Source organism: Cyphomyrmex costatus, unplaced genomic scaffold (genome assembly GCF_001594065.2).
Source record: "Cyphomyrmex costatus isolate MS0001 unplaced genomic scaffold, Ccosl1.0 scaffold75, whole genome shotgun sequence".
Lineage (NCBI taxonomy): Eukaryota > Metazoa > Arthropoda > Insecta > Hymenoptera > Formicidae > Cyphomyrmex > Cyphomyrmex costatus.
The window spans coordinates 1,200,925-1,213,141 of record NW_017280322.1 but is presented as its reverse complement, the minus strand read 5'-3'; the positions used below and the strand labels follow the sequence as shown (position 1 = coordinate 1,213,141).

Below are 12,217 nucleotides of genomic sequence, written 5' to 3'. Positions count from 1 at the left end.
CCCCCTCTCTCTCTCTCTCTCATGTTGCACATACGCATATGATCTCTCTCCCTCTCGTCTCGTCTATCCTCCGCCCTTTTCCTCTTCTCATTCGTCCACCTCTCGCTTCCCTCTCTCACCTCTTTTTCATTTTTCCCTACCTTTCACCCCCGCCTCCTCTCTCTCTCTCTCTCTCCTGCCCCCCCTTCCACCCCTGCGGCTCCTATCTTTTTGATTTTTTTTTCACAGCTACCCGACCACCTACCGACGCCGCGCGTCGGCGTCCTTTTTCTATCGGGACGCTCTTCTCGACCATCGGCTCGACCACGTACTCGCATACACACGTACGCTCGCAGCCCGCGCGAGAGGGAGAGATAAAGAAGGGCGTAAAGAGGGAGCTTGTGGATGTAGGAAGTAAAGGAGGACCGAGGGGGTGGGTGTACGAGAAGTGGGAGGGTGAGTGGGTGGTGTAGGACGGGGTGGGAGGGGGGTGAAACTGGCTGCAGTGCCTGGATGCGAGCTAAAATGTATTTTTTTGTCTTTTTTTTTTTCTTCTTTCTCTATATCTTCCCTTCGAGCGAGCCGTGGTAGGTTGGATTACCAATCCAGAGCTGCCTCCGGCACGTTCTTCTCTCTGTCGGGCACGTAGGGCGTTGGACGTAAGGGCTCGGCGAGCTGGTTCGCTGCCGGACATAGCACTTTAGTACGTATCGTTGATACCGATATGGAAATTATCCAACTGAATTTTAACCGCGTTGCGCACACCCACACACAGAATGCTGCCGGATTCAATTTGGATTGATCACGCGTGTATCCACTGCTTTTGATATTTCCAATACCTAGCAGGAACAATCATATTTTCGCACGACGCAAGACATTTTCTAAATTACTTCTAAAGGAAAATCACATTTTTATATATTCTCGTGTTCGTGTCGAAAAATATATATCTTGACGTTTATTTTACGTTGTACCTATTTATTTTAGCATATGTAAATATATATCTTTAAAACGTGTTATTACTCGATACGATTGTAATCTATCGTATTTATAATTGATTATAATCTACTTTCTTTTTCTTCTCGTTTTTGTCTTTCTTATACATAAGAATTGCTTCACAATAATATATTCTGTTCACATATGAAAGAATAAATATAGAAAGCTTATTAAAGATTACGTTTCCTTTGTACATATATATGTTATATAAATCATAATGATATATTGTTAATAATCGTGAAAACACGAGTCTAGCGAACTAATTAATTTTCAGAATTTAAATAAAATGTTAAACGAACTATCAAGTGTATTTAATAACTATTAAGAATCTTTTATACATAATGAATGCGTTATCCCAATATCATCTGGTGGCGATTCTGATTTTAGAATAACCGTTTCTAGATGATGCCATCTGGTAACACACACAGTTGGGTTTAAGGAACGATCTTCTCCTTGCACCTCAACCCCTACCGTTTTTCCCTATTTCCCCGGAAAAGTCGATTGCTTTCGAATGTATGCGTCTTCTACCTATCCCGGCTTCTCTGATTTTCCGTCTTTAAAATAGACACGAATATTCGCTGTAGATCGAAAATCTCCACGTGTTTGTAAGCACCTTTCTTGTCGTCCGTCATGATCTCTGTGGAGATCGCGAGTATCTTGCTCGAGTTATCAACGACGGTCCACCATTCTTGATCCACGAACGCGTATCTTTACCTTATCCCGGCAAGCTTACGCTGGTTCCGACGGAATCGGATCGTTTGACGAGCCACCTGTAGCGCGAAGGGCTACCATCGACCCTTCTTAAGGACGGGCATACACGATCTTTGTCCCCTTTTCGGACCACGATTCGGTCCATATCGTCGTCTGTATCCAGTACGACTTCTTGACCTCTGACTATATTTACGAGACCGCCGTAAAAACGTTTCGGCATAAATATTTCTTCTACTATCGTCGTACGCCATGAATACAGGATTTTTTATCGATATGAAACTTTTTTTCAAATTCTTCATAACGCAAGTATTAATAATATTATCAGACACATTTAAATTATGTACGTGACAAATGAAAATAGATATACAAATTACATCATGAATCATATGAGAAGTAATAATTCGCATTACCATATATTTTTTTTATTGTAGTCAGCGAATGCGATAGAATATGATGTATACTTACATGGCAATATTTTCGATGCTTTAAATTTTATTATTTTCTCACTCTATTGATCTTCCGAGTACGGACAACATGTTTTCGCAATGTACGGGAAAGCTGCTTTTATATCACGTAACAGTGGATACTTTTGTATAATTGAAAATTGATATTTTGTACAGGAAGATATTATTTCTATTATAACTCTGAGAAAGATACACAATGTGTGTCTTATATATTTTAGAACTCGGAAGGAAAGTAGTTCGAACTTTCGTGGGGTTTACGAGGCTCAGTTCGTTCCGAATTCTCGGGGAGGTGTACGCGACCTGGCGCGAGTCCGTCGAAATGCGGAAGGTCATGCCGAGGGATGGATGTGGTTTGAAGGGTCGTGGGAAGGGAAACGGGGTCATCTTTCGATAGCTCTTGTGGTCGCCCTATGCGTGCCACCATTGGACTATTGCAAGGTGGCGCGGACGATTAATCTTACGGAAGCACGTTTCTGGTAATTAGCGAAACGTCGAATAATTTATGGTGAGAGAAATAAAGGCGCAAATATATATCATTTACAGAATTTGTTGAGAAATTGTTCCTCGCTGTTTGATATTGTGTTATAGATACGCGCCGCGCTTAATGAAAGAATCAAAATTGGAATTGTCAAGAAAAAGTACAAATACATATATTCTTAAATATATTTGTGTTTAATCAAGTTTTTTAGAAGATGAAAATTTTCAGTGTTATATTTTCTCTCTTCCTCTCTATTCCTATCTTCATATTACACGCATTTCGTATAGATTTCATCTTCATAAATTAATAAATGATTTAATTTAGCCAGATGGAAATCGATGGAGGCATTTGCTAAAATTAATTAGCAACACTCTCTTCTGTGTTGCAGCAATGCGCCCCGCACGACAAGGAAAGCGACTACTGGGGTGGCGGCCGGGGCGCGAAACAAGGTTACGAGGTGAGACAACCCACTTCGAAATATTTTAGTGGTCTATTTCATATACACGGCCGTCGTGCTAATTCTACTTGGTGAAGCGCAGCACTTTCTGTTGCAGGCGAAAATGAACGCGGACCATGGTCAGCTGCAGAAAGGTGAGTCTCTTTAATGCTTGTGTATGTCTCGTTACCTTCCCGTACATTTCGAAAAGTAGCCACAGCAGTGTCGCTGCGTTTGGCTTAGCGCCGAGACACTACCGTGTCTCCAGATGTAATTCGCGGATTGACATTTTCACCTTACCGTTTAAATCATTAGATTACTAAAGCTATATAATTACTGACAGAGATACGACAATGTGACATCAGTACATATAAAAGATTGTTCATATATAAATGAAAAATTAGTCATATTTTTTATAACATTAATCATTTTTATGTAATTTTGGGGGTTTAATATCAATGAATTTGCAATCAGATTAAAATATTTGATGTTGAAAACGACAAAAAATGATGGAAAAAGGATAGCGTTTAATAAAAAAATCCGTTGAAGAAAGAGCGACTGTAAACTTGTCAGAGAATATGCAATCAGATATAAATGATTAACATCCGAGACGCTTCGTGTATCGCCATTGTGAATCGAGATGGAGATCGAGTTGTTTACCTGAAAAATTTGGATCATCATGGGCAGTTAAATCACGCGGTGCCTCAGCCGAAAGCTGCTTCTCGCTTTGTCTTAGTATCTGTTAGCGTCGCGACCTCGCATCAGATGCAAACACTTCCTAAGATCTAACCATCGGCCGAGAACCGGTTGTGACTGCATGCGTGACGTAAGATCGCCGATTAGGAGCGAAAGAAAAAGTCAGAGAAAAAGAGTAGGGGCACTGCACCGAGCAAAAAACACGCGCGAACCTGAATTTATCTACGGACCATGCTGGATATGTAAGCTACACTCTTCAACATCTTTTTTTTTATTTAGAACTGTATTTTTCATCTATTGACGTGATTAGTTTAGTTCCTTGATTATTTTCCTTTTTTCCTTGCGATTTGAACGTGTTTTTATTTATGTACAAGATGCGTGACTTGTATAAAAACAACTTTTTTGTTACATACAGAGGTGTAATATTCGTGTGACATATGCTTTACTATGTACTTAAAAGTTGTATACAAAATTGAAAACTTATAGTGATATGTGTCTTGTACAAAAAAAGATGAGAAAAATATTATATATATTATATATAATTTATTTGAATTTTTTAAACTTAAATAAAAAAAAAGAAAATAAGAGGACGAAACGGACTGCTTCAAATTATAAGAATAAGTTTTTGAATTTAATTAGATAAATTTATCGTAAAATTATTTTATTCTATCTCTATATAATTCTATCTCTATTTTATCTTATTCGATTTTATTTTATTTTAATTTAACCATTCTGAGATAAAATAAAAATAAGCCGTGTGTGTGTGTGTGTGTGTGTGTGTGTATGCACTAGGTATTAAGTATAGGGGAATGTAACATCAAACTCATGAGTTGAGTTTCTTTTATCAATTTCGATATAATAATGCGATCCAGGTAAATCAAATCTGCCACTTCTTCATTGTCTCTTCCTCCTCCTCCTCCTTGTCGGAAGGATTAAGTAATCGTGGTTCCGTTTATAAAAAGAGTTTCAATACATGTTTTTCACTGCCAATGGCACGCGCGGTTGGCCTAGGCTGGCCATTTACGAGATAAGCCCGCTACCCTTCCATTCTCGTCAAGATCGACGGGCTGCCGTCAGTGATTCATGCCATAGAGAAACACAAACCTGTATACGAGGGGGAAGGGAAAAAAAGTTGCACGACCACCTGCAACATTTCCCTCGATATTGCCCTGTAATTTGACGCATATGCCTCCGCGACAAATATTATTGCAACGATATCCGTCGTCATCCACTATTACGTCACTGTCCGGTTAACGTAAAACTTCGTTTTTATTGAGCGATTAAAACAAAATTTATTACTGCGATATTTCTTCTTTTTTCATCGGTCCTTGTTATTTTATTTATTAGTCCTACTTGACTTTATTACTTATTACTTAACAATTTTTTAAATAGAAATTCTTTCTAGAACTCTTCTAGAATAGAAGATATCTTCGTTCTTTTTTTAATTCTACGTATATTGCTATTTTCTGACGTTTTATTATAAAATGATCGTGTACTTCCATCTGATGTCTTATTATGTCTGTTCCATCTCCACAATTCTCTGTTTTCCCTATTCCTACCTTCTATTAATTCGCCGTTTGACTGCGAGCTCGGATTCAACGCTGCCGGCGCGCACGATCATTATTACATCGCGTGTCTCAAAATCCAAATTTCTCTTTCATCGGGGGAACATATTTCGCGCTTCGTGCCCATCGGGCTCGACGTCGTAGATGGGCCCTAAAATTAACCGTCGGCCTGGCAATTGCGCAAAGATCCTCGACTATTCGTTAATGTACGGATCGCATGACGCCGAAATTTCGGGCCCCGCGAGAACAGTGAAGAAGGCGAAGGATGTGTGTGGGACGACGGAGCCTCAAGGCCCCCTCTTGCGCCCGTCTCATTATCGTATTCGCTCGTCAAGTAAATGCGAGTCGCTCGTTTGGAAATTCCTCGTCGGCAGCCTCCAGGAGATATGTCGCGATACACACCAGTCTCGCAGCGCAACATAGATGGAACGTGTCGCAACGTGCGCATATATGATTTATTTGACCGGCGAATACGTATTTTTTGACGAGTTGAATTCGAGAGATCGTAAAAGTGACTGGCGCGTCTCTCACGTGACGATTTTGTCGGAAGATCAGATATATATAATAATATTTCGGAATTTATTTTATTGATTTACCTCTTAGGTATATAATGTTCGTGATTTTATATTTGCCTCTAAGATTTGCCTCTGATTTCTGTATAATATTTTTATATAAAAAAAAGTCTGCGTTTTAAGCTTTTAATTTCTTGAATTAATTAATAATCCTCTCAGTCTATTCAAAATTATTGCAAGTTTTCATTATTATATTATAAGTTTAACATTTTTCGTCTAAAAAACGGACAGGTCGATAATTTATAGCCGATAATTTATTGGAATTGCGACTTCTGAAGCGACGTTCTTATCTATAGACAAACGCACATGTAAATTCTTTAAACGTAAAATATCGCGAATTGTCATTGAGGCGTTAAGAGGAGATAAGATTGCGCCAGACGCATCTCTTTCTTTGCCTCTTGAAATCTTAACGCCACCAGTGAATGACTTTAATGATCATTGAGTATCTTGCACGGGTAACTAAATCCGAGACGGCAACTTCCTTCATTCTCGGTTCCGAACGTTTCACCCGACGCGACGTAACGATGGAAGAAACACGTTAATGCAACACGCGCGCGACTTTCACTTACCTTGTGATCTGTACCCTCTTGATCATTCTCTGGTTATTAAGAGATATTTTTATCCGTTAAAGCAAAGAATCGGATTACGCTAATTTTAACCGGATTATAAAAAGCTACTTGAACTTCCGTCCTCCGATGAGTTAATGGAAGTTTTTTTTTTTGGATGTACATTGGTAAGGGTACTTTTGTAATAATTTTACCGAGAGAGGAGACAATTTCCTACGTTGCGAGAAAAGGATCCCGTGTCCCATCTCGTATTACCTTGTAATGTACAAATGAAAATATCCTACAAATAAAGAGGATGCGGGGGAAAAGGTTATTCTTTTTTAATACTAACAAACGTTCTACCTGCTTTCCTCTCTCAAGCTTATTTCTTCTTATACGAGCGCACATACGAGAAAACGGATTGCATTTCGTATTCGAAGGGGTAGAATCGGCTCGTAAACAGGTCGATAAAAATCCAACTGTTCCACGTAAACAGGCATGCACAAAAATCAGTCCGCGTATTTTCTGTCAAATATATGCGTATGTAATGTGATTGTGTGATATTTTATTCTTCGAGCTCTTTAAAATGCCTTCGCTCTATAAGGAACACATAGTGATGCGTTAATATCTTACGATTATACCGTATTAACATAGAAAAAAAGCACGATCGTTTTTTACTAAATCCTAGAGATTGAATAGAAGAATTAAAAATAATACAGAGCCGAAACAATCACACTTTTAGTCGGAATTATAGCAATTGTTGAACGAGGTAAAAGTAGTTTCGGAATGTTCTACGCATATTGCACGGTGATATTAACTTCAGCATTTATGAATAAGCGGAGATTTTCAATTAGTGCCATTTATTCTTAGTGCGGAATCAAAGCACGTTGTGCAAATGCGGGACGAGAAACATGTTGGGACGCGACTAGAACTCTGTTACATTGTACTCTCGGCATAAGTTACGATGTGTCGAAGAGTTTGGGGTCAATTAAAAGTTCGAGTCTTCCTGCACGTCTGCGCACGTGAAGCAGAAGGAAGGGAGTAGATGAACGAGGGTGAGAATGCAACGGGAATTCCTGGCGAAAGGTCAGCTTGTCTGGTTTTCATATCTTACATTTTTTTTCCCGTCAAAAAAAAAAATAGTTTACGAGATCTTTCGGTAAACTGCTAGTCAACTTTTACTTTACAACATTTTATTCAATGCTTTGCATCGGATGTTAAATAATGTAATATATTAATGCGAGCTTGTAAGCAATTTGTTTAATCTGTATTATTGACGGAATTTACAGAATTGGTGAAAGTCAAATAATGTTGTATTACTGTGAAATTTTAATTGAATATAACAAGTAGTGTATTACTTACTTACGTCTTCAAGGTATTTTGTTTATTTCATCAGAATTTTTTATCGAATTATATTTTAAAAAAGTGGACGATTTCGCTTAAAAAAATGATTATCAAAATCGATTTCAAATACAACAATAAGTAACACTATTTATATCTAGATCTCTTCGTTGTGTAGGATGCGTGTTTTTCAAAAATCGGCGACTACGACGTTCTAGATGACGTCGTAGTCGCCGTCTGGCGATCGTCTAGTTTCCGCGATCAGTACTTGACGTGTTTTTACGGCTGCTCCACTCTCGCTTTCCTCGTCTGCCCTTTTTCCGTCACCACGTCGGTTTGACGCGGTTTTCCCGGAGATTTTACCATGAGTAAAGGTCTCTCCCTTCATGCTCGCATTTTACGACGTCGTTTCGCGATTTTATGTCGCGACACTGCAGCATTCTATCGATCGGGAACAAGTCGAATCGCACTTTTACAGGACCGCCCTCGCGAAAACGATCTTACTGGTTCGCGTCGATCGTAATATTATCAAGTATTACGCAACGCGGTCGTAACGCCAAATTGATTCGTTTAATACGTACAAACGGACAGGCTAATGACGCTCATTTTCTGTCAATAACGGCTGTCAAGTCGGCGATATACACGCGGCAATAAATAAACTTTACGATGGTTAGAAAAAGGGAGCTGTAAATTTAAATAAATTGTGTGAATTGAGGGTTTTGCGCTGAGAGACGGTCTGCGGAACGGGAAATAACGACAGCTCGTATCGCGCCATTATCGCGCGATTAGCAAATGGATTTTACGTCGCAACCGAAAATTAATCCCGCCAATCATCGGTCTCCCCATTATTGTCGCGAATTATTATCAACGTCACGCGTAATTCATATCGCACTTTTAACCTTCGCCACCGAAATCGTTCCATGTCCTTTCGCACCGGATAATCGATACCGTCACGCTCGTCAATAATTCTCTGCCGGTGATTTATTTTTTATTATCCGGCCGTTTAGAACAGTTTGTTCGACGTCAATGAAATCGTCGTGTCTATGTAACGCGGATAATAAAGCGAAAAAAAAGGAGAAAAAAAAACAAAAAATGACAGGAATTCATTCTGATGTCTTCTCCGATATGCAATGCGCGTTAATCTTCAAAGTAACGGCTGCAATGTATGAAAATGTATTGCGTTACACAGGAATGTTCCTGCATTTATTTATGAAACGTAAACTGAGAGTCAGTTTTCAGAAACATTTTCTTACCGAATTAATATTAATATTCCTTCGAAGCTTTTACGAACTTTATAGCTCGCTTGATTCGAATGAATAAAATTACATGCAAGAAAGAATCTTTTTTGATCACACAGATTAAATTTCGAGGTATCTATAAATATTATTGTTATGTCTGATCCCAAGTAATAAATTTTCCTCTTGCTACAATTAAGTTGTATAATATAATTAGTTGTTATGTACATCGAAATGCACAGTATGGTAATTAATCGTCTCAAGAGACGTCAACGCATATCTCAATCATTGCGGATAGAAAAATTTAATTCGAAAACAAGTAATTACAGATCAAAGATTTAGAATTATCGTGTCTACCTGGACGACGCATATAATAGGACAGGTTTTAAGAATTGCGTCTGATGAGAACTTGCATTCTGTTGTCTTTTTGTCCTTCTTTCCAACCGGTTTAACGCATGACGAAATTATTCGAAATATCTTCTCAAAATATATATGTAACGTCCAGACGCAGGTCGATCGATCTGCTCCCGAAGACTTTAAAAATCGTTTCCGAGACCGGTTTGACGTATACAAATATACGTACCACAATGGTAGTTTAATGCTAGCAGGCGGACTTATGGTTACGAAGAGTCACGATGACCTCGTGGCTCTCTCCAAAATTGCATTCGACTCTATTCTGACCGTCACTCCGTCTCCGAATCTTCCAAGTCAAAATAATAGCTCCGTTACACGCGCAACGACTCATCGACAAAAATCCTCATCGTCGATTCGTTTGTTCTATGCGAAAACTACGTTGATACATTGCTGCGCAATCGTTTTTGTCCGTATGACAAAAGGAAGAATTTTTTTGTGTATTATGTATAATATAAATTTATTATGTATTAATATTTATTCGCTAATTTTTTTATATTGATTATTTGTTAAGTGACCTTTTTTCTTAGTAAAGCGCCGTAATAAATTAAATTATATTGATTTAGAGATACAATCTCTATCAATCGAGATTATGCTATTGCATAACGCAAAGTGACAAGTGATAATTAATTTATTACTTGCTAATACTAAACATATAGATAATTAATCTCTTGGAACCTAAATTGAATTAAAATCTATTTAAAGTTGACTGAACACGATTCTGCGCCACCGGCGGTCTTTCTACCGTCGATCCTTTCGCGATCAAATTAAATGTTCTTTTTTTTTACTTTTTCTCTTTTTCGGCAATTTCCTTTTTGGCAGAGAAGATGAAATAGATCTCGGTGGACTTACGTAGAAAAATTGCAAGTGGGACATGTATTTCCCGTCGGACACATAAAGATTGAAGTACGTCGAATCAAACATACGTGTAAATCAAACGTGTCATTATCGTTCCGCTCTACGTGCTATTGATGATATCTATTTCACAGTACCGATTGGAGTTTACAAAGAAGCAGAAGTAAACCGCACTGCACAAACAAGAGATTCAATAATCCCGGATACAGTTAACCAGGTTGTGGAATGAGTGTGTCTGTTCGAATGCAAAAAGATCCCTTCAATCATCGAACTTGTTTCTCTTGTTTAAGAAGTGAAATGTGATTGTTAAACATTATCTTTAAACATTTGTTAAATTAGTAATTTTTTTTATGCTATTTCTAAATATTCTAAATATATGATGGCCATTTTAGAAAGATTAGTAAACATAATTCTTCGTGACACATATAGAACTTTTCTTTCCCTGCAAATTCGAATCGCCGTTGAACGTAAGATATTGTAACGCGCGTTTATCTGAGACTGGTAATTTATATGAAATAAATGGATGTGTAATGCGAAGTAATGCACTTACGTTCCAAGATGTGAATTTGTTTTTATCGGAAAACGTATCATTCTCTCGTGATTATAGCGCTCGCGCGCGTTTTCCATTTACATCCGTCCGCCTATATCGCCACTCCGCTTCGCATTAGTCACATCCAACGTGCCCGTCTTACATCTCTTTTCCTTCTTATAATCTCATACGTCGTTTCCTTTTCCCGCCCTTCCGTCCCGCTCTCTTTTTCTGCTCACTCTCCGTTCCACCTGTGGCCCGCTCGCCAGTCGGACAAGCGGCCGAACGAACGGACCCCGATTGCAAGTCGATGGATCGACCGTCGTCCGTAACCACTGACATTTCCCCAGCAGAGTTATTTGCATAATTTACTACCGACCTCAACATTAGCGTCCATCTTATATGAAGCCACGTACACAAATAGCTCCAAATACACGTACCGATATGTAAATATAAATAATGGGCGTGCACATAAACATATAATGGACACGTGCATACTTTTCGGGACGTATGACGTACGTTCGACTCGTACGCAATTCTGTCTGGTGTACTTTGCGCGCGCGGCCGTTTCTCTCTCTCTCTCTCTCTTTTTTTTTTTTATTTCTTTATGAATCTCTATCCTGTCTTAATACTAATGCGACCCTGAGGCTTGACATATTGCTAACTCACGATAGTCAAAATTTCGCGAGAGGAGTTCGCGAACTAAACTAAAAGAATCAAGAGATGCATCGCGCCCATAGTTGCGATATTGATGTAGAGAGCGGAGGCAGGATCCTTGATCCTATCGACTCTAGGCATGACGTCAGGATCGATTCGCGACGATCGTGCAAACGGTGAATATTCATAAAGGACTGGAAGACAAGTGCAGGCCACGACACCGACGTGGATACACTTATGACTCGCAGTGAAATCCGAATGAATTCTGCGACAATAACACGTGGATTTAATCGTTAAATTAAATTTGCATTCTTTATGCAGCATTAAAAAATACCTTTCGTTCCTGATTTTCATCTTTACATTGTTCGAAGGATTTCCGAATGCAAAAATGATAGCGATGCATCATTCACTAGAACAAGTTGCACGTGAGAATATTTTTTATCGTACATTATTAATATTTTATTGCCTTACGGCGATACGTTAGAAAAAAGTTTACTCTATTGGCAAATTAATTATGTTATAAAATTTTATAAATAGGAATCAAAAATATGCAACTCATATCATGAATACATCATTTTTTGCTTTCTTGTCAATGCTTATTGATCTCGTAAACTCTCTCTCTCTCTCTCTCTCTCTCTCTCTCTCTCTCTCTCTCTCTCTCTCTCTCTCTCTCTCTCTCATATCTATATATTTAGAAAAAATCTTAAATTAGAAAAAACAACGAATTGCATTTTCACGATTGTATTATCA

The 12,217-nt window shown here is 38.5% G+C and overlaps 1 protein-coding gene across 1 annotated transcript in view; it reads left to right on the top strand.

Annotated features, from left to right (window-relative positions):
• The window catches only part of LOC108780877 (zinc finger protein rotund), a 93,682-nt gene that overhangs the window by 23,245 nt on the left and 58,220 nt on the right, over window positions 1-12,217 (top strand). The window contains exons 2-3 of the mRNA XM_018548700.1: window positions 3,014-3,082; window positions 3,180-3,216. Of these exons, the coding sequence (XP_018404202.1) occupies window positions 3,014-3,082; window positions 3,180-3,216 (106 nt within the window). The remainder of the gene's footprint in view (window positions 1-3,013; window positions 3,083-3,179; window positions 3,217-12,217) is intronic.